The sequence below is a fragment of the Hordeum vulgare genome, chromosome 2H (assembly GCF_904849725.1).
Source record: "Hordeum vulgare subsp. vulgare chromosome 2H, MorexV3_pseudomolecules_assembly, whole genome shotgun sequence".
In the NCBI taxonomy this organism is placed as follows: domain Eukaryota; kingdom Viridiplantae; phylum Streptophyta; class Magnoliopsida; order Poales; family Poaceae; genus Hordeum; species Hordeum vulgare.
This window is the reverse complement of record NC_058519.1, coordinates 473,126,144-473,148,002: the sequence shown is the minus strand read 5'-3', so window position 1 is coordinate 473,148,002 and position 21,859 is coordinate 473,126,144. Positions and strand designations below refer to the sequence as shown.

The window sequence follows — 21,859 nt, the reverse complement described above, 5'->3', positions numbered from 1 at the left end:
CCAAAACACAGCCCAATATATTAAAATAGCCCCAAAAAACAGCCTAACAGGTCAAAATCAGCCCAATAATAGCCTAAAAATAAAAGAAAACTAATAGGCTAGCGGGCCTGGCGTGCCTACGGGCCGGCCCGTATAGCCTTCGTGCCGTGCCTGGGCCGGCACGGCCCGGCTAATAATCGGGCCTAGGCGTGCCTGGCACGATTATGGTGGGCCGGGCCGGGCCGGGCCGTGCCGTTTGGCCAGGTCTGGTTCGAGCCAAGGCTCTTTGCCGCGTCAAAGCAGACTCTCTACGCGCTCCAAACTGATTTTTATTGTTGGAGATTAGTCTGGTGAGCAACCCGGGCAGAGCTAGTCTAAACAGCTCCCGTCCCTTGCCTCGCCATGCCTCTCCCCGTCCTGCTCGCCCTGCTCTGCGCCCTACACGCTCCCGTCAGCTCCGCGTCCACGGTGACCTACTCCCTCTCGCCAGGCCAGTCGATCGCCGGCGACGACAAGCTCGTCTCCAGCGGCGGCAAGTTCGCGCTCGGCTTCATCCAGATCCCAGGCATCGACAGCAACCCCTCCGGCTCCGGCGGCAACAACAACACTCAGCTAGGCATATGGTTCAACCTTGTTCCCAAGCTGACACCGGTGTGGGTGGCCAACAGTGGAGGCAGCCCGGTGGCAGGCGCCCGCTCGCCGGAGCTCACGATCTCCGGCGACGGCAACCTCGTCATCGTGGACCGCGGCAATGTCGCTTGGTCCACCCGAGCCGACGTCACAGCCAGCAACAACAGGACGGTCTTCCTTCTCCTGGACACCGGGAACCTCGTCCTGCGCAGCGCCTCCAACGCCTCCGACGTGCTGTGGCAGAGCTTCGACCACCCCACGGACATTCTGCTCCCCGGCGCTACCATCGGGCTGGACAAGGTTACCGGCCGGAGCCGCCGTCTCGTCTCCCGGAAGAACCGGATTGACCAGGCTCCGGGCCTCTACTCCATGGAGCTGGGCCGCAGCGGCGTCGTCCGGATGCTGTGGGACTCGTCCGTGCCGTACTGGTCCAGCGGGGAGTGGAACGGCGAGTACTTCAGCTCGGTGCCGGGGATGACCGCCCGCCACCTGTTTGGCTTCACGTTCGTCAACGACGACCGGGAGGTTTCCTTTGCCTACCACCTGCTCGACGAAACGATCACCATGTATAGCTTCCTGGACGTGTCCGGGCAGAGGAAGGTGTTGGCCTGGCACCAGGCCACGCAGAACTGGGCGACAGTCTACACCCACCCCACCGCGCAGTGCGAGGTGCACGCCGCCTGCGGGCCATTCACGGTCTGCGGCGACTACGCGCCCCCGCCTTGCAGCTGCATGAAGGGATTCTCCGTGGATTCGCCCGATGATTGGGACCTTGATGATCGAAGCACGAGCGGATGCAGGAGGAACACTCCACTGAATTGTGCTAGCATTAGCAACAGCACTATGGTTGGCCTGGCTGACATCTTCTATGCCATGCCGGCCGTCAGATTGCCCTATAATCCCCACAGCGCCGTGGGACGTGTCACCAGCGCAGGCGAATGCGAGCAGCTTTGTCTGAGCAACTGCTCTTGCACTGCATATTCCTTTGGAACTGGTGGTTGTTCTATGTGGCATGGTGGATTGCTGAATGTAGAACAACACCAAATTGATGATGCTTCCAGCGGCGATGGAGAAATTCTTTACGTCCGCCTCGCAGCAAAGGAGTTCGGGACTCGGAAAAACAACACTGTGGTTATCATTTTAGGTGCCATTGCTGCAAGCCTCACCGCTTTGGGTATCTTGGTACTCACCGTAGTGCTACGCAGGACCAGGAGGAACAAATGGTACAGTCGAACATTAGACAACATCCATGGTGGTAGTGGGCTTGTTTCATTCAGATACAGCGATTTGCGGCGCGCAACTAGAAATTTCTCAGAAAAGATTGGGGCAGGTGGTTTTGGTTCTGTGTTCAAGGGGTCGTTAAACGATTCGACCACTATAGCGGTGAAAAGGCTTTATGGTTGTTATCAACAAGAGAAGCAATTCAGGGCTGAGGTGAGTTCAATTGGAATCCTCCACCATACAAATTTAGTGAAAATGGTTGGTTTTTGTTGTGAGGGTGACAAGAAGCTCCTTGTCTACGAACACATGCCAAATAGCTCCCTTGATGCTCATCTGTTCAGAAGCAGTGCCGAAACGCTGAATTGGAGAACCAGATACCAAATAGCTCTTGGAGTTGCCAGGGGGCTAGCATACTTGCACGAGAGCTGCCTGGACTACATCATACACTGCGATATAAAGCCGCAAAACATACTTCTTGACGCGTTGTTCGTTCCTAAGATCGCCGACTTTGGGATGGCAAAGCTTCTCACAAGGGATTTTAGCCGGGTTGTGACCACAACGAGGGGCACATTTGGGTACCTGGCCCCTGAATGGATCAGTGGGGTGGCTATCACGCCCAAAGTCGATGTGTATGGATATGGGATGGTGCTACTGGAGATCATATCCGGGAGGATGAACGCAAACGGAGAATGTGGCAGCAGTGGTGATGACATTGTTTATTTCCCCATCCAGGTGGCACGCAAGCTTCTCGAGGGAAATGTCATGAGTTTTGTGGATGATAGGTTAAACGGTGATGTCATCGTCGACGAGGTTGAAAGGGCTTGCAAGGTTGCCTGTTGGTGCATTCAGGACAGGGAGTTTGAACGGCCAACGATGGGCAAGGTAGTCCAGATTCTTGAGGGTCTTGTTCAAGTCGACACCCCTCCGATGCCTAAGCTACTCGAAGTTATCGCCGGAAGATCAAATTCAGCTTGCACCTAACCTGGTAAACCATTTTTCTTCTTCTTTAAGCTGAACTCACCTAACACATTTATTTACTCTAGCACCTAACCTGCTAGACATGGTTTGAAATGATACAACATGCAAGTAGTACATTGATTTGAGAACCTTTTGTTATAAAGGAATTTTAGAATTTTGATAGCAATTAAATTAGCAATCACTGCTCGTGTTGCTATTCCCACAACTATCTCACACATGGCATAGAGTGGAATTTGTCTGTTGAGCTTGCACTTGTGTTGCTACTACAGTCTAATAGAGCATTTCTCAAGCACCAAGTGCCAGTGGCGGAGCCAGGGGTATTCCTGGGCGTTCCTTGGAATACCAAAGAGTTTGGACCCAAAAAAATTGACCATGCATGTTATACACTGGAGCCCGAACAGCCCATCCAGCCACGCACGAGACGGGAGCCACTCTTCCTCGATCAATGCAAATCGCCAAACCTAGTTGTCTGTCGACGGCTCCGGCGCAAGCGAGGTCCGGCGGACGAAGGCGAGCTCTCTGCCCCTCCGGCCCTCTCCCTCCCCTCCGGCCCTCTCCCTCCCCTCCGGCCCTCCCCTCCCCTCTGGCCCTCCCCTTCGCTAGTCCGCAACCTACTTCCGTGGCTGTGGTCCGTTCGGGGCTGCGCTGCTCCGGGCCTCCTCTAGCCTCCGTCACCGTCGACAGTCACCGCGTCAGTCCGCCAGCCGCCAGGCTAGAAGGAGAAGCCATCCAATCCATCCGGTATTGCGTCCATCTACAAATTACCAAGGTAATTTTCCTCTGTTTTTTAAACAAATCTGAAGCTTTTTTTTTTTTTTTTTTTTTTTTTTTTTTTTTTTTTTTTTTAAATTTCCACTGCTAGAAGCCACTGATCTGCAACAGAATGATTCCTACTTTGTTCTTGAATAAATTGCAAGTGTTTGTCGAATTGTCCATCAGTCCATGCCACATTGCCACTGATTGCTACTTTTTATATAAATTTTGTCCATTCAGTCCATGCCACTGATTTCTACTTTGTTTGTGTGATGTAGATGAAGAAGAAGTATGTTGGCATATTTGAAATGGGGGACAGATCTTCAAATTAAGGCAAGAAAAACAACTTCTACATCCATATTTGTTGTTCTATTAAATTGCTTTGGCCAAGAAAAAAAATTGCTACTATTATTGATGTATATGGTCATCGAGTCATTGATATTGCCACAATGATATTTTGTGGCATCAATGTATGGTCAGGGAGTCATACCTATTATATTTGTTGTTAGAGATATCGAGTCATAATGCACATTTGTTGTTCTATTATGTTGTTAGAGAACAGGAAGTCAACCCTCCCTTTCTCGAAGGAGGTGGGCAAGGCTATCGCCTCTGTGAAGGCGGGCTCGCCCCCTGGCCCAGATGGGCTGTCAGTGGTCTTCTTCCAGAAATTATGGGAAGTCATTAAGCCGGTGATTATGCCAATGTTCCATGACTTCTATATTGAAACCTTTGACATGGCCCAGATCAACTATGGCGTGATTACCCTGATCCCCAAAATAGTTGGGGTAAGGCAGTTTAGACCTATCATGGTGATCAATGTGTTAGAGTGCATATTCTCTAAGGTATGTGCGACACGTTTGGCTCTTGTGGCGGAGAGGCTCGACCATCCCCTTGAGACTGCGTTCCTGAAGGGGCGATGGATCCATGATGGGATCTTAGCCCTCCACGAGATTGTGCATGAGGTGCACTCATGCGGCCATAAGGGCGTGTTCCTCAAGTTGGACTTCCGGAAGGCATATGACCGTCTGGATTGGTCCTTCTTGAGGCTGGTGCTTACCCCTCGAGGCTTCGATGACAGATGGTGCTCCTGAATTTTGCAGATGGTCCAGTCTAGCAAGACGGCCATTAACATTAACTGCAAAGTGGAACCTTTTTTCTCCTCCTCGGCTCGAGTGAAGCAGGGGGACCCTATCTCACCCCTCCTCTTCAACCTCGCCGTTGATGCCCTGGCGGGCATTCTAGACAAAACCCGTATGGGCGGGCATCTTACTGGGGTGGTTGGGCACCTGATCCCTGGTGGAGGGGTCACCCACGTCCAATATGTAGATGATACCATGATTATGGTTCAAGGGTCCAGCCTCGATATTGTGAATCTAAAATTCCTCCTGCTGTGCTTCGAAGCGATGTCGGGTATGAAGATCAACTTTGATAAAAGCGAGATCTTCATCCTCGGCTACTCCCCGAAGGATCAGCTCCGGATTGCAAACAACCTAAATTGCAAGCTATCGGTTTTCCCCACAACTTATCTGGGGATGTCTTTGGCGGAGTCAAAGATCCTAGCGTCGGGGTTTGATCGCCTAGTGGTCCGGGTTGCTTCGCGGGTTGAGCCTTGGTGAGGCTGATTTACCTCCATAGGGAGTAAAACGGTCCTCATTAGTGCCAACCTGGGGAGCCTACCCATATTTATGATGGGGTTGTATATCCTGCCGAAGAGCGTCCATAGCTCGTTCGATAAGGAGCTCGCCAGGTTCTTCTGGCAGGCCAATGATGGTCGCCAAAAGTACCACATGGTCAAGTGGGCACATATCTGCCTGCCTAAGGACTGTGGCGGGTTGGGAATCTCGGCCTCCCACGGTATGAATACCTCTCTCATCTTACGGTGGGTTTGAAGGATCCTTCGTAACGAGGGTGGTCTATGGCTCCAACTCCTTGAGGCAAAGTATCTAAGGGGTGAGCCGCTCCTCGCTTGCTCGACAAAGTATCTAAGGGGTGAGCCGCTCCTCGCTTGCTCGGCAAAGTATCTAAGGGGTGAGCCGCTCCTCGCTTGCTCATGTGTGGGTGGATCCTAATTCTGCCGCGCTATCCAAAAAATAAAAGAGGAGATTCGTCTAGGAATCTCCTTTAATATAGGTAATGGTGAGGGGACCCAGTTCTGGCTGGACCCATGGGTTAGGGATGAACCACTCAGGGTGGGGTTTCCTATCTTATTGTTCACCTGCGTGAACACGTCCCTTCTAGTCTCTAACGCCCTCAGCTAAGGACAATGGGTGAGGGGACCCAGGCGCTCATTCGGACTGGTAGAAACAGCTGAGTGGAACCGTCTGCTCGACGTCTTGCCACAAGAGCTCCTGGATCACCCGGATACGGTGAATTGGTGTCTATCCCCTTCGCAGGAATTTTCGATAGTTTGGTATATCAAGCTATCTATCACTCCCCCATTGTACCATGGCTCGCGCCGCTATGGAAGGCCCCCTTGCCCCTAAAGATCAAAATCTTTGTGTGGCAGTTATTCCATAACCGCATCCCCTCGGGGACGAAGGTGCGAAAATGGCATGGACCGGGAGACGGCACGTGCCTCTTATGCGCGGTACCAATGAGGTTTAAAAGATCCCTAATTTTAAACATTTCACTATTTTATATAAAATCTAATATTTTTTATATTTTTCATGCATTTTAAAAATGTTACCATCTTTTTAAAATCTTGTTTTTATCATTTTATTAAAATGTATATGTGTTACAAAATACAAAAATAGTGATAAAAACAAGTAAAAAAGAAAACACATCTATACCTAATAATAAAGCAGCTATTGCTTTCATCGGAAAACCCACCGCGGTATTTTTATAAGAAAGTCCCTGTAATTTTTGTATTCAACCCGCGCTTCATCATTTATCTACAACGTAGAAGAAAAAAAAACGATTCATTGCAAAAATTATACTCGTACGCATCGCCTCCTCCCGTCGACCCTGGGCCACCCTGGCCTGTGTCCAGGCCGCCGCCACACCACTCGCCGCCGCGGCCGACCTCAACCGGCACTGTTGTCGATCTCAAGCCACCCGCCTCTGTAGCCGTACCTCTGCCCGCTTGCTGCCCCCGTTTCGACGCTCGAGCACAGCTTCTGAATCAAATCAACGCGACAGCTACAGTGACTGGGGATGATGCGTCTGCTCGATGCAGAACGGCGGCGGCGCGCGGATAAGGCGCGGCGGAGCGAAGTACTTGCAGGTGGAGGCGGGCCTCCATGGCTCACACGGGGAACTCTGAGGTTATGGCACGGCAACAACGACTCCTTATGGCCAGATAGAGGCGCCTAACCCTTGCTCCCCTCATCGTATCCCCTCCTCCGGCAGGAACTCATCATCTGATGAGATACCCTTCCCATGCCTCCAACCGTGTGTCAAGCACCGGCAAGAAATTTTGTTTTGTGGGGATTTGTTTGCTGGTGAATGAATGTATTGAATGTAAGATTGTACTGTTGTAGAGACAGAGAATGGAACACCACCTTCAGTTTATCATATGATCCCACATTCTCTACCCCATGAGTGAAATAAGATAACAGTCCATTGATCAATTCACGTAGCCTCTTTGTTTTGCTTTGCTTGTCCCGCTCAATTTCTATCATGGTCGAATTAACAATGGACGGGTTGATTTCTCAACAAAATAGGATATGACTGACTACATTAGTTAGTTAGCTTATTATTTTAATAAATTAAAATGATTATAAAAAGATTAAAAGCGTGTGGTATTTTTTTCTCCCGTTGCAACGCACGGGCCCTTTTGCTAGTAATAACCAAATGAAGGATGTAGGCCCTAGAACTTTCACAAAATAGGTAGGAGTACAACACGAAGGATCAACTTGGTTCAACCCATTAAAATGCGGGGTGTCTGTTTGTTTGCTATCGGACGCGGATTATGGGTCAGTTTGGTTTGCATCCATAATTCCATGCCTGAGATAAATAGTTCTACCTGACCAGGCTAGCATGTGATTGTTAGGAATATGCAACTTGTATTCCCATGAGGCCATAGGCCAGTATATGTACATGTACAGGTGGTGGACTATATGCAGGAAACCCCTTATATGTTGGGATAAATACAAAAGGTTACATGACTTATATTATAACTCTAACACCCCCTCAAACTCATGGTGGATAAACAACACTGAGTTTGGAGAGATAAAAGCCATGTTGTGCTCTAGTCTGGGCCTTCGTTAGGAAATTCGTCAATTGTAACTTGGAAGGCACATACTGAAGAGCAATAACCTGATCCTGCACAGCAGTACGCACATAGAAAGCATCAACGCCAATATGCTTGGTGAGGTCATGATTCACAGGGTCGCGCGCATTGCTAATAGAACCTGTACTGTCAGATAAGAGCAGAGTCGGTGTAGTGACAAGAACACCAAAATCCTGAAGTAACCACCGTAACCAAGTCACCTCTACCGTCAAAAGAGCCATCGCTCGCAACTCAACCTCTGCACTCGAACAGGAAGCTGCAATATGTTTCTTCGTCTTCCAGGCAATGAGAGAACCACCAAGAAAAATACAGTAAGCAGAAAGTGAACGGCGATCTGAAGGATCACTAGCCCACGTAGCATCCGAATAGGCCTGAAGCTGTAAGGAACTGAAGCGAGGAAAGAATAGACGGTGAGAGATCGTGCCTCGAAGATATCGGAGAACACGGAGGAGATGAGTATAGTGAACCGATGTGGGAGCAGAAACGAACTGACTCAAAATATGAACCGGATAAGAGATATTCGGACGAGTGACAGCTAGGTAAACAAGACTGCCAACAAGATGACGATAACACGTCGGGTCAGGCAGGGGATCACCATCAGTAGCACAGAGGTGAACATTGAGCTCCATAGGAGTCTCAACAATGCGCTCATCAGTAAGAGTAGCACGAGCAAGAAGATCCTGGATATACTTTTTCTGGGATATAAAGAAGCCATCAGAGGTAGAAGAAACTTCAATCCCAAGAAAGTAGCGAAGAGGTCCAAGATCAAACATAAGGAATTGCTCACTAAGACGGACAAATGCAATATATTCGGGGTCATCCCCAGTGATGACAATGTCATCAACATAGAGAAGAAGAAGAGTCCGACCACGAGGAGAAATGTGAATAAACAATGCTGGATCATGAACACTGGATGAAAAACCAGCGACAGTCACCACAGAGGCAAAACGCTTAAACCAGGCGCGGGGGGCTTGCTTAAGGCCATAGAGAGAGCGACGAAGACGACATACCATGCCATCAGGAACAGAATACCCAGGTGGTGGCTGCATGTACACCTCCTCACGCAGCTCATCATTAAGAAAAGCATTCTTAACATCAAGCTGAGAGATAGACCAGTGGCGTGTAGAGGCCACGGCAAGAAGTGTACGAACAGTGGTCATATGAGCCACAGGAGCAAAAGTCTCGTCATAATCATGACCATGCTCCTACTGAAAACCACGAGCCATAAGACGAGCTTTGTGATGCTCAAGAGAACCATCGGAGCAAGTCTTAAGCTTGTAGACCCACTTACAAGTGATGGGACGGACTCCGGGAGGAAGCGAAACAAGATCCCACGTACCAGTGCGTTCAAGAGCAGCAATCTCCTCTGCCATCGCAAACTGCCATTCAGGATGAACAATAACCTGATGATAAGTAGTCGGCTCAAGAACAACAGCACCAGCGGTGGAAAATCCAAAGTGATCAACAGGCGGACGAGGACGAGAACGCAAGCCATAAGTAGGCTGAGACGAGGATGACGACACATCCACAGAGGCATCCATAGAACGTGAACGACGAGTGTAACACTGAGGAAAATATGGAACAATGGAAGGAGAAATCGTCAAGGTAGAATCGGGGAGTAGCGACGAAGAAGTCACCGGAGATGAAGGTGTAGAATCCGGTGATATGCTAGACAAGGAGACCGTGGAAGATGGTGGCGACAAATTGACTGGAGGTGGAGAAGCAGAGGGAGCGGAACGAATAGGCAAAGGCTCGACGGGTGTGATAGGTGTGTTAGGAAAAGTGAGGAAAGATATATCCTCCACTGAAAAAGCCGAGGAAGATCGGCGTGGGTAGAAGGGACGAGACTGATCGAAAGTCACATCCCAAGAGATACGCATCCGACGACCGGTAGGATCCCAACAACGATAGCCCTTATGCTCATCACTATAGCCTAAGAAGACACACTCAACAGACTGAGCGGTCAGTTTGGTGCGTTCGCGGGGGGCAAGAAGAACATAGCAAACACAACCAAACAAGCGAAGCATCGAATAATCGGGAGAACGATCAAAAAGACGCTCGAAAGGAACACCACCCTGTAGAGCAGCGGAAGGTTGAAAATTGATGAGATAGGTGGAGGTGGAGATGGCCTCAGCCCAAAAATGAGGCGAGAGAGAGGCAGCAATCATCAATGCACGAGCCGTCTCAAGAAGATGACGATGCCTGCACTCAGCCACGCCATTCTGAGCGTGAGCACCAGGACAAGAGAATTGAGAGTGAGTCCCTTGCTTAGCAAGAACACCACGCAACATCTTAGAGATATACTCGCCAGCGGAGTCAGCACGGAACACACGAATGGGAGAAGAGAACTGAGTATGAACCATGGCAGCAAAACGCTGATAAATGGACAACACCTCACTACGAGAAGTCATGAAATAAAGCCATGTGTAACGAGCGAAGTCATCTATGAAAATAATATAGTATTTATGACCCCTTTCGAAGCGAAGGAAGCCGGACCCCATACATCGGAATGAACTAAATCAAAAGGACGCTTAGACACTGACTCACTATGTGGATATGGTAACTGAATCTGCTTGCCAAGACGACAACCCTAACACTCTAAAGAGGCATCTCCTGAGACAGACCCCAGAAGACCTCGACGAACTAACGACGACAAACGAGAACCACATAGATGACCAAGTCGATGATGCCACTGCTGGAAGGAACCGATAGCCAAGGCGACCAAAGCGGAAGGACTGGTGATAGAGTGGGCAGCGGAAGGAACATGAAGCCAGTCCAACTCCCAAAGACCCTCGGAATCACGGTGGCGAGGACCAGCCCCAACCAGAGTGTGAGTGCGACGGTCCTGCACAGAACAAGAGTCAAGGTCAAGGATGACACGACAACCAGAATCAGCAAGTTGACCAGCGGAAAACAAATTCATGGTAAGTCGAGGAACATGAGCAACATCAGGAACAGAATAAGGAGTGGTAAGAGTGCCTCTACTAACGATAGGAAGGGGAGTACCATCAGCGGTGAGGACATAACAGGAGAATCAAGCGATCTAAGAGAGGATAGAGTGGAAGAATTAGAAGTCATATGAAAGGAAGCTCCAGAGTCCAGAACCCATGGGATGTACCTCACTGTGTAGAAGGTGGTTGCGCAGTGCGGGAAGCCTCAGTCACAGAACCAGCAGTACTCGTCGAGTAAGAACCTGAAGCAGCGAGCAGACGCTTAAGTCTCAGAATATCCTGCTCAGTCAAAGCGATGGCTGAAGCTGTCGAGGTAGATGATGAAGTCATTGCAGAAGATGATCGCGCCTTGCGCAAGTGTTTCTTCTTCGTGTAGCAGTGGGACTCAATATGACCATCATTGTTGCAGTAGCCACAATGTGAACGGGGGCGACCTGAGCCTCCAGAAGGAGTGGGCAAGAGCGGCGGAGCACTCGAGCGAGAAGGGGTCGGTGCAGCAGGTGGCGTAGAAAGAGCCCGAGCAGCGAGCACTGAGGGAACCTCCAGCAAACCAGCACCACGTAAGCGAGTCTCCTCAGCACAAATCTCAGAAAGCGCCTTCATGAGAGAAGTACGTCCACGAGCAAACAACTGAGCACAACGAGGCTCAAACTCCTTACGGAGCCTAGACAAGTACTCGTAGACGCGATGAAACTCCAAATCGACCTGGACAGCCTGGCAACAAGGGCAAGTACGACAACCAGCACTGCGGAGAGAATCAAGCTGGCGCCAGATAGCAGAACTCTGTGCATAGAAGTCATCAACAGTAGAGTCACCCTGCTGAAGAGCATGCTCCTGACGAACCACAGAGAGATATAAGGCATCACCAGAGGGCTCATAGCGCTGACGAAGGTGAGTCCACATCTCAAAGACAGTAGGAAGGCCCAGAAACTTAGAGGCAAACTGAGGCAGAACACTAGCAGTGAGAACAGCTGCAGCACGAGCATCATCATCAAGCCATTGGGTGTAAGCAGACAGAGCACCATGATACACCTGAAGAGCCTCCTCATAAGTCAAAACCTTCTCATCATAAGCACGAATAGCAGCCTCATCAGCAACCTTAGCCGCATCCTTCGCAGCCTGAGGAGCATCCGCGGGAAGAACCGGTGGAGTCGGAGGAGTGGGAGCCACAGGAGGAACCGGACGTGGCGGTCAACAGACCTCGCCAGAAAGAACTCCCCAGAGACGAATGCCACGCATATGAATGCGCATGAAGCCAATGAACTCGGTGTAGTTAGTGCCATCGAAGATCACCGAACATCGAGGGATAACAACATAGCCTGAAGCAGTAGACATTATTATTTTTGGGAAAAGAAATCAGTCAACAGGATCTGAACCCGCGTCGACAGCAGAGAGAATCGCTCTGTAGGGCGAGACTCGATCCAGTAGGGGAGACGAGACAGGGATGGCGATCTTGTGCAGGGGAGACGAGGAGATCCGCCAAGGGAGTCCCGAGATCGAGCAGGGGAGACGAGATCCAGTCAGAGTCGTAACCACCGCGGGATCGATCTGGCTGGTGATGGGAAGAGGAGAGGCCGGCTCGACGGGATCGATCTGGCTGGAAGCGGATCAACAACACGAGTTGTGACGTGCAAAAGTTAACCTAGTTCTAATACCATGTTAGGAATATGCAACTTGTATTTCCATGAGATCATAGGTCAGTATATATACATGTACAAGTGGTGAACTATATGCAGGAAACTCCTTATATGTTGGAATAAATACAAAAGGTTACATGACTTATATTATAACTCTAACAGTGATAAGGCTGTTTGGTTCATGCCTGGCTTGACAGAGTATCAAGTGGGGACTATACATGTTCTAGTTATTACATTAGTAAATGTCAAAAAAAAAGTTACTACATTAGTACGTATTAGTAATCCCAGGCAGCTATTGTAGAGGCCAGGCATCGGCCAGGCATCCAAATTGGGATGTCTGGGCCAGGCTAAGTACGTGCCTGCACTTTGTGACCAGGCTAAGCACAAGAATGGCTCCTCGGCCCAGGCTAGTTCAGGCATCACCAGGATACCAACCAAACGACAATAGTAATATTTTAATGTATCCGACCATAACGATATAAATACATAAATACCTTTTGATTGATAAAGTGATGATATTCTTCTTACAATATAACTCTGCGAAGTCTTTTTGAAAGAGATTGATGACATTTTCATCTTTTACTTGATTGAAAAAAATATCTCTTATCAAATATAATCAAACAATTGTTCAAATATTCATCATCCATTTTGCTTCTTAGCTTATTCTTCACATAGCTCATGGAAGAGAATACCCTTTCAACACTAGCAGTAGCTACTGGCAGAATCAATACCAACTTAAGAAGCTTGTAAACAATATGATATTGTTCGTGCTTGTTTGTCTCAACAAGCATAACTGAAAGCTGACACAGATTTTTCAGGTTTTGAAACCTTGCATCTCTATGTACATTAGTAACATACATGTTTAGTTGTCATGAAAGTCTTGTCAGTTCATCACTTGTAAAATCAGAAGCATAAAACTTTGTAGCAAGCCTAATCAACTTCTCTTGGTCATAAACAGCAAATAGATGAAGTGGACAAAATGCTGCCATGCAAGAAAGTAGCTCCGTGTTTACCTCATCAAATCTACCATTTAGCTCACTGATTTGCCTATCAATGACACCCACAAACATATCAACCTTGAAGCGGTGGTAATTGATCTCACCATTAAATAAACTCCTTCTAGCCGGCCAACGGGTAAGTAAGGACGCTCCATATCAACAACTTTGATCTTATGCTTTGTACAAAAAGATGTGACCTTTGTGACAAAATCATCCCATCCAGAATCGGTCCTCAAAACCTCCAAGTAATACTTTGTGTCACAAATGAGCTCAATAGCATGAACAATATCTTCGTCTTGCTTTTGCAAAGCTCTACACAACTCATCCGTGTATCCAAATATTTCTTGCATCAAGTGTGCCATGAAAACAAACTCAAATGTTCGAAATGTTGTCTCTATGGGCAGAGCCGCTTGTGCCTCCGCACCATGGTACTCATCTCCAATCTTGCGAAGGACTCATCGTAGTGCACCATGTTATATCCACTAGATCGACTAGGCTAGAGAGATCCGGTAGTGGGGTGAAGGAGATGGGAGATACCTTCACCTTGAGTCGAGGAAGTCCCGGAGCCGGACATGGTGACGGTGGCCGGTGACAGTAGAGAGATCGACGGCGAAGTTGTTGGTGGCGTCGGTGGGCTTCCCATCGCTTCAGCGCTTCCCTATAGATTGGATTAGGGTTAGGAGTGGGGAAACAGTGGCGGCGGCGAACCTCGTATCATGTGCCATGGTCCCCACCTCCTCTATATAGCACTGCGCGATAGGGGCCCACCAGCCTTGCTTGGGCTGGACGCCCCCGATTAGGGCGTGAGTCAAGGCTCCAATGGGCCGTTGGGCCCATTGGGGAAGAGATCAATCTAACATTCTCCCCCTTGATCTCATCATATACTTTTAACTTTACTCGTTTCATAACAGATCAATACATAGGGCATGTTTCATCGTCAACAGCTCAATTGCCGATAGAATCAGACAGCCACAACGCACCTCTCTGTTTTTGAAATAAATTCTTTAACCTTGGGCCCTTTATTGTCCGAAAATCTTAGACTATACCATAAAACCCATGTCGACTGTGTGTTCTCCGAACACACTGGGCGGTAAGCCTAATAAGCAGATCTGCAAACACTTGTCTGTTGCTTTTATGCTTCAAGCATTTCTTCATAATTCCGGACTTTCTCCTTTACAACACATAACTTTGTGTCAGTGTGTTTGGCATCAACACTTAACTCGTTGTCATAGGAGCGAAAAACTTAAAATGGTTATCGCTGTTGTCAACCATTATCAACTCCGAGTACAGGTCTCCTTAACCATTTTGCCTGTCTCTCAGCCTCATATCAAGCTATAACATATCTTTGCATCACATTGATGATAATTGTTTCATTCATTTGGAGATTTTCCACACAAAACTCCAAGTATGAAAGTTAGCGACAATTGTGGATTTCGCTATACATTTCACAAGTCATGTCTTTGTACTCACAATCTTTTGAGAGCACTTATTTCTTTCAGTATGAGGCCGATATCTTTGACTCCATTCCATTGATCTATATATGGACTGGACATTGCCAAAACAACCCGGATATATACGTGAACTGTGTCAGGGTAATATATTGAGCTTCCAAGAGCTGAAACATATGGTACCATATCCGTTTTCAATCATTTCTCATCAACTTTTGGAACACCATAGTTGCCAGTTCCATTACCCTTGACTATAAGAACAGGCGTAGGTTTTCTCGCATGCATACTTTAGAGATCTTTCTTAGCATGTCCATGCGACATTCCTAATACCCCTTTTATTCTTTTCTTGGTGAATCTCGATACTTATAACGAGAGGCACTCTACCGAGAATACTCTTTTGAATTTTGAGGACAAAAACTTCTTTTCTCCTCCTACAGTAGATTGACATCACCACTAGCAAGTAGGACGTCATCCACATGCACATGAATTAGGAAACCAATTTCCCATTCTATAACTTTGCATGAATACAATTGTCCTCTCATTTTCTTTAACCCAAAATAACATATGATTCTTTTAACTTCAAATGCCACTGTCTAGAGACTTGCTCTAGTCCATAAAAGACTTCTTGAAGCAGTATTCCTTGTGATCTTTACTTTCATCTGATGTTACTCAGATCATGATGTCGATCATGATGTGCCACTAACACTCATTGTAATCTATTCATTCTCTTTGCACAAAATCTTTCGATTTAAGTCATGCTTTACACCTTTACATATTTCCTTTGGAGCCACATGGTGACGGTGGCCTGTGACAGCAAAGAGATCGACGACGAAGTTGTTGGTGGCGTCGGTGGGCTTCCCATCGCTTCAGCGCTTCCCTATAGATTGGATTAGCGTTAGGACTGGGGAAACAGTGGCGGCGGCGAACCTCGTATCATGTGCCATGGTCCCCACCTCCTCTATATAGCACTGCACGACAGGGGCCCACCAGCCTTGCTTGGGCTGGACGCCCCCGATCAGGGCGTGAGTCAAGGCTCCAATGGGCCGTTGGGCCCATTGGAGAAGAGATCAATCTAACACACCATACATAGAGATGACATGGTTCACAGTTTTGAAGTGAGAGCCCCACCGTGTATCATATGACCTTTCCAAACCCATTTCCTGATTCAGCCAACTCCCTATTTCTACTTCTTTCAATTCCAATGCATCAATGAGTTTTTCAACCTGAGTTATAAGACATGCCAAGAGCATTTAACAAGTGCGCAAGCTGCTGAAAGAACCAAGTACAATCACCACTCTCCTTAGCAACAACAACAAGAGTTAATTGTAGTTGATGGGCAAAACAATGAACATAGTAGGCACAAGGGGACACATCCATAATCTCTAACTCGCACCTCTGCGCGGCATGGGGGCGAAGAGGAGGGGCAGATTGGGGGCGGGGCGTCGCCGCGGCCAGCACGACTGCTGCTCCGTCCGACTCCGACCAGCGGGGCGGGGCGGCTGCGAGGCATGCAGCGGGGGGGGGGGGGGGGGGCGCCAGCGCGAAGGTCGTCGCCAAGCATGGGGACGGCGTCGGGCGGACGGGGGCCGGCGGGGGCGGTGCGGTGGGACGATGGGGACGGGGCACGGGGGCAGTCGATGCGGCTCGTAGCGGCTGGGAAATCGGCGATGGACTGGAGCGGTCAGCGGTGGAGCGAGAGAGACATGTATTGATGTATATGGTTTTTTCACCTAAAATTTTGGTATCTCTGCCTAATAATAACGCACGTAGTGCTTCTGTCGTCCGTCGCGTCCGTCGTGGCATTTTTGCATAAAAGCCCCTAACGTTTTGTGGATTCAACCCGCACTCCTGATTTGAGTGAACAAAAAGCGTTTCAGTTTTATTAAAAAAACACCCGACTCACATTATCCACCCCGTCCTCCACCGCGGGATCGTCCTCCACCAGGGATCCTCTCTCCGGATCCGTCCTCCACCACGGCCACGAGCACGCTCCTCTCCGGCGTGTCCTACACCGCGGCCATGAGCACGCTCCTCTCCGGCCCCGTCCTCCGTAGAGGTGCGTCGCTGCGCCTCTTGTCGTCGGCGTCCCGCCGCAGCAGCCAAGAAAATGGAGAGCCGGCGTGGACGGCCAAGCAAAGTCCGGGGTGGGGCGTTGGCTCTCTCGATCCAGGCGGGATCGAGGCGGGGCATGGCAGCTCGGGCACGTCACGCGTGGAGGCTTGCCGGGGAGTGGGGTCGTTTGGCCGATCTGGATGCTGCTTCTCCATCACTTCTGGTTCGTCAAGGTCGATGGCCCTGCCGACGCGACGGATCTAGGGTCGTCGTCGCCCTTTCGAAGCTCCATCTCCTCCCTGCTTTCTTCCTGTGGTGCCAGCCGCCAGGTACCAAGGGTTGGCCCCAGCACGGTGGAGCTACTCTGCTGTTGCGTTTCCTAAGGGCGTCCAGGCGCGTCCTCGGTCCCAACCATCCATCATCAAGATCTGGTATCATGTGTCTTTTTCCAGTGATGTGAGTTAGCCTCCACGATGCACTTCCAACTCTGTAAAATTTGTAGCTGTAGTTGGCATGAGAGGCGCCTTGATGCAAAGCTACAGGCTTACATGAGTGTTGGCACTTGACCTTGTCACTGTGGGGGTTGGTCAGCAAATGAATTTGTGGATCAATACTGCCAGGAAAGTAATCAAATGATTTGTGGATCACTGCCAACAAATTTTATTAGTTTAGATAATTTGTGGATCAGTACTGTTGGAACATGAATTTAATTATTGCTATTTTATTTTGTTTACCAATAAATTCGCTTTTTGTTGTTTAACAAAAAGGATGTCCCTCTTGGCAAATCTTTTATTGCGCTTTCCGATGAAGCTGTAGTTCTCCGCAAATTGTAACTAATTTTCGGATCACACTAAGGAGCCACCATTTCTTGATTTCGGTAGAGTCTGTACGTTGGGTTGTTGAGTGATAGCTGAGTGGCCTCTGTTGGTATGAAAATTCATCCAAAATCTGGTAAGAAATTACCATAGGACATATTCAACTCGTGAGGAGTACTAACATCAAAAGATTGCATGCTTTATATGTTAATATCTTACTCGGAAAACAAGATCATGGAAGAGTCATCTCTACTGTTATTCTGAAGATTATGCTACCCAAATGACAACTCACATTAGAAAAAGGGCTGAACATCTGAAGATTTCTTCCCGAGATCGCAAAAGAAAATTAAGACAACATGCCTGCCGGTGTCCTGAATGCATAAGTCAGTATCTAGAAAACCTGAAGTAAAACTGATATATGTCAAATGACCTATATTTCTGATTCTACAATTTCAAGATATAACAAAGGGTGGTTTCACTAGAGAGAGTGTCGTGTATGGCTCACATGAACTCCAGATGTGGCACCTCTTTGAAAATTGGGTTGATTTTTTTTCTTCCGTTGCAACGCACAGGCATTTTTGCTAGTTTCTATGAATACAGGTGTTAGGTTGATCTCTCACCGCGTGGGCCCAATGGCCCATCGGGCCTTGATCTATGCACCCTGATCGGGGGCACCCAACCCATTATGGTTGGTGGGCCCCTGTGACCCGCGCTATATAAAGGACGGTGGGGTGCCGGGGCACGAACTATGAGATTCGCCGCCGTCACACCCCTACCGACATACCTATCAAATCTAGGTTAAGCGCGGTGCTCACGGGAAGTTCCACCCACGCCTAACCCTTCTTCGTCATCACCGTCGTCGCCACCACACCGATGGAGAACGGTGCGGGCTTATCCGGCTCAAGACAAGGTAACTACACGGGTTTGTACCGGATCAATCTATGCCTAGTTGATCCACGTTCTATCAATGGTATCATGAGCCACTAGGCAAAGATTCATTCGGTTGAAAGAAATCGAAAAGAAAGTTTCCCCTTCCCCTCCCCACATGAACCCTAGATGGGCAAGTACCGAAGACGGCCTAGGGCTTCATCGAAAAAGAAGCGTCGCCGCAAGGCCGCGCCTGTTTCTCTCGATCCCACACGCATCGGCAAGCCGAGGTGTGGGGAAGAAGAACCTACCTCGGAGGCAAAGTACGGATCTAGATCCAAAAGAAAACCAAGAAAAGTATACGGATCTGATCCACAAAAGGCAAACCAAGAAGAACTAAAGATAGGGAAAAGGGGAACGTGGCAAACAAAGCAAAGAGCCACCCTGCGGATCCAAAGGCAACGAGGCACCACAGCCAACCCATTCGACGGCGACGCGCTCCTCGCAAGGGAACGCGCCACCGGCGAAAGGGGAGGCCACAGCGCCATGTATCTTTCTCTCTCTGACACGGGAAAGAAAAACGAAGCAAGACAGCGCGCGGCGTGGGAACCCTCGGCCACTACGGCTGTCGGCCAACCCCATCTCCCTTGGCGCCAAGACAAGCCTCATGGGGCCCCAGAGACCCACTCGGCGGGGCATGGATGCCACCGCGTGAGGGAGGAGCCTCGGCCTGCCGCGGACCGTCGTGGACAGGAAGCAGGAGGGGGGTTGACGAGGCTGTCGTGGGCTCCGGCCGCTACGCTGCGCCAGGAAACAGGATCGGCCGCCGTGGGCTACGCGAGACAAGACCGACCAGGGCGGGCTCATCACCTCCAGAGCACCTCGCGGGAGGGAGGACCTAAGGCGCACGCGACAGAAGGTCGCTAGACCTCGCCGACGGCGGCCAGTGCCTCTCCTGGCCATGGGCTGCTCGGGAGGCAAGGGGCCGGCGCCGATAAGGAGAGGAGCCTCTCGCGCGAGTTGAGAGAACGGCGCAGAGGGGGGAAATGACTGGGTTTCGGCTGCCGATTCCGCTTTTGTTTCCCCGAACCGGGTGGGGAACCGTTGGATCGCACGCAACGAGTGAGATGGCCCTAGGACGAAACCCTAGCCGTGGGCGGGCTGTAGGACCGAAAGCCAGCGAGGCCAGCCCGGCTGGCAGGCCGAGGCCCATCCTGGCCGGACAGGAGGGGGCGCCAGCGCTGGGGTGATGGGCCTCCCAGCCAGTGGGAGTTAGCCGCTTCGGTCCGAAGGGATATGGCCCACAGGCCGGCCCAAGTGGGCCACTTTCTATTATTTCGAGCAATATTTGTCTCCGCCATTTTAGGCAGATTCAAATATTTGTTTCTAAGCAATTTTTCCGTGAAAACATGTTTAGAAAAGTGGATATAAAATGTTCCAACTTTCTGTTTAAATTAACAGAAATGTGATAATATTTTTCTGAAAAGAAAAATAATAGGATTTCTGAAAATTAAAAAGTTTTTCAGAAAAGGAAAAATAGGTGATCTTTATAAAATGATTAATAAAGTTCAGGAATTTTATTTTAAATGACAGAATTAACTTTCTGCAAAGTTAAAGGGCATATGAAATTTTATTTCACGCTTTCCGCTGAACGAAATATGGAATATGGTCATGTTATTATTCTGACCAACGTTGTTTAGTAACATGATCATGTTGCATATTGCAAAATGATGCATTTATTTGTATCATTTGCCCAACGGTAATGTAGATTAATATGCATAGGCAATTGTATGATTATTTTAACCAACGTTATTTAATGCATATGATTGTCGTACTGACTTCGCTTATTTGGTGATTTCAGGAAGTTTTCATCTGATGAGCTGCCTCAAGGATGTTTCCACGCTCAGAGGGGATAATTACTCTGAGTGGAGGAAGAAGGTTGATATGGCTTTGTGCATTGCTGAGGTGGACTGGGATCTGGAGGAACCACAGCCAGTTGCACCCGCAGATCCAGTCAGAGATGTTGACGAGGATGATGAAAGCTGGGAGAAAAAGCAATGGGATTGTGGCAAAGAGGAGATGTCCTACTCCATTCGTAACAGGTTATGAATAAATGCCAACACACTACAAGGAATATGCTAATACACGACGCTATATTTTTGTCGCTACATCGTCACGGTTTTTAGTTTACGACGATCTCACGACGAAAAACCAAGCGTCAAAAACGGAGCGTCACAAATGACTAGCAGTGATGTTTTATTCAAAATCATCGTAACCTTTACGACAATTCCTGGATCGTCATAACCTTTACGACGATCCTAAATCGTCGTTGGCAATCTAACCCAGTCCTACGTGGCAAAATTACGACGAAATCAAAACGTCATGGTTGAAATCAGCTCAACCCATTTCAATTAATCACATGGGCTCGTTTTATTTTTTTGGGCATTTTCTTATTGGGCTTCTTTTTGGGCCTTAGCCCATTTACAGCCACTTTTAGTTTTCTTTTTAAAATTTTGGTTTGTGGCCTTTTACTTTCTATTGATTTTTTATTTTGGCCACTTTATTTTTATACTGGTCCCACATGTCATGCTGATCTCAAAATTAGTCCCACACGTTAGAAATTTCACATGTTATCAAATAAATATCATAACTTGGTCCCCTTGTCAAGTTGCCATTTCATAGGTATTCAAATCACAGTCAAATTCAATATTTCAAACAGGCTAGGAAGCAAATGAAATTCGTCCAAACCAACATTAAATTTGTCTATTACAATCTTTACACTACACCACAACCGAGATATGCCTACTGCTGCCTACTATTACAACACATTCGCTAATCTTTGATACGCTTCATAGCTTCACACTTGCTTCGTACTTCACCTGTGCAAAAAATAAGAATAATGTGTACACAAAATCAAACATTAGACAATGATGGATCCAATAGCTTGTAAGCAAGAATTGGCAACAAATTCCATTTACATAAATAGTATGACTAACAATCACCACTATGTGTACATGGAGTTTCTAAAATTTTCTCACTAGCTACGATTCTTTGTTACATAATATTGTGACATGTGCAACTCTAACTAAATAAAAAGAATCACCAAGATGCTTGCCAGCCCATGCTGAAAATGAGTGTCGTTTCCAGAATTATTTCCTGGTTAGAATACAGAAAAGGAGTTATTCTGCTTGTGACGCTAATACAGTGGAGCACATAAGTATGTTCTCCAAAACTCGACAGAAAAATAAATCAAGTACTACTTGAAAACGATTGCGAGAAACTATCATATGCAAGTTAAG

The 21,859-nt window shown here is 48.3% G+C and overlaps 1 protein-coding gene across 2 annotated transcripts; it reads left to right on the top strand.

Annotated features, from left to right (window-relative positions):
- Nucleotides 1-326: 326 nt before the first annotated feature.
- Nucleotides 327-20,728, top strand: LOC123426712 (G-type lectin S-receptor-like serine/threonine-protein kinase At2g19130). Of its 2 annotated transcripts, XR_006622304.1 has the most exons (3): nucleotides 327-2,815; nucleotides 3,840-3,894; nucleotides 20,422-20,728. XR_006622304.1 is itself a non-coding variant. In XM_045110579.1 (2 exons), exon 1 carries the CDS (start codon nucleotides 382-384, stop codon nucleotides 2,809-2,811), a length of 2,430 nt encoding a protein of 809 aa, XP_044966514.1. In that variant the 5' UTR covers nucleotides 327-381; the 3' UTR covers nucleotides 2,812-2,815; nucleotides 3,840-4,104. The 2 variants fall into 2 exon arrangements, 1 of the variants encoding a protein (XP_044966514.1); XM_045110579.1 differs by lacking the exon at nucleotides 20,422-20,728 and having other exon boundaries at nucleotides 3,840-4,104.
- The last annotated feature ends 1,131 nt before the right edge of the window (nucleotides 20,729-21,859 follow it).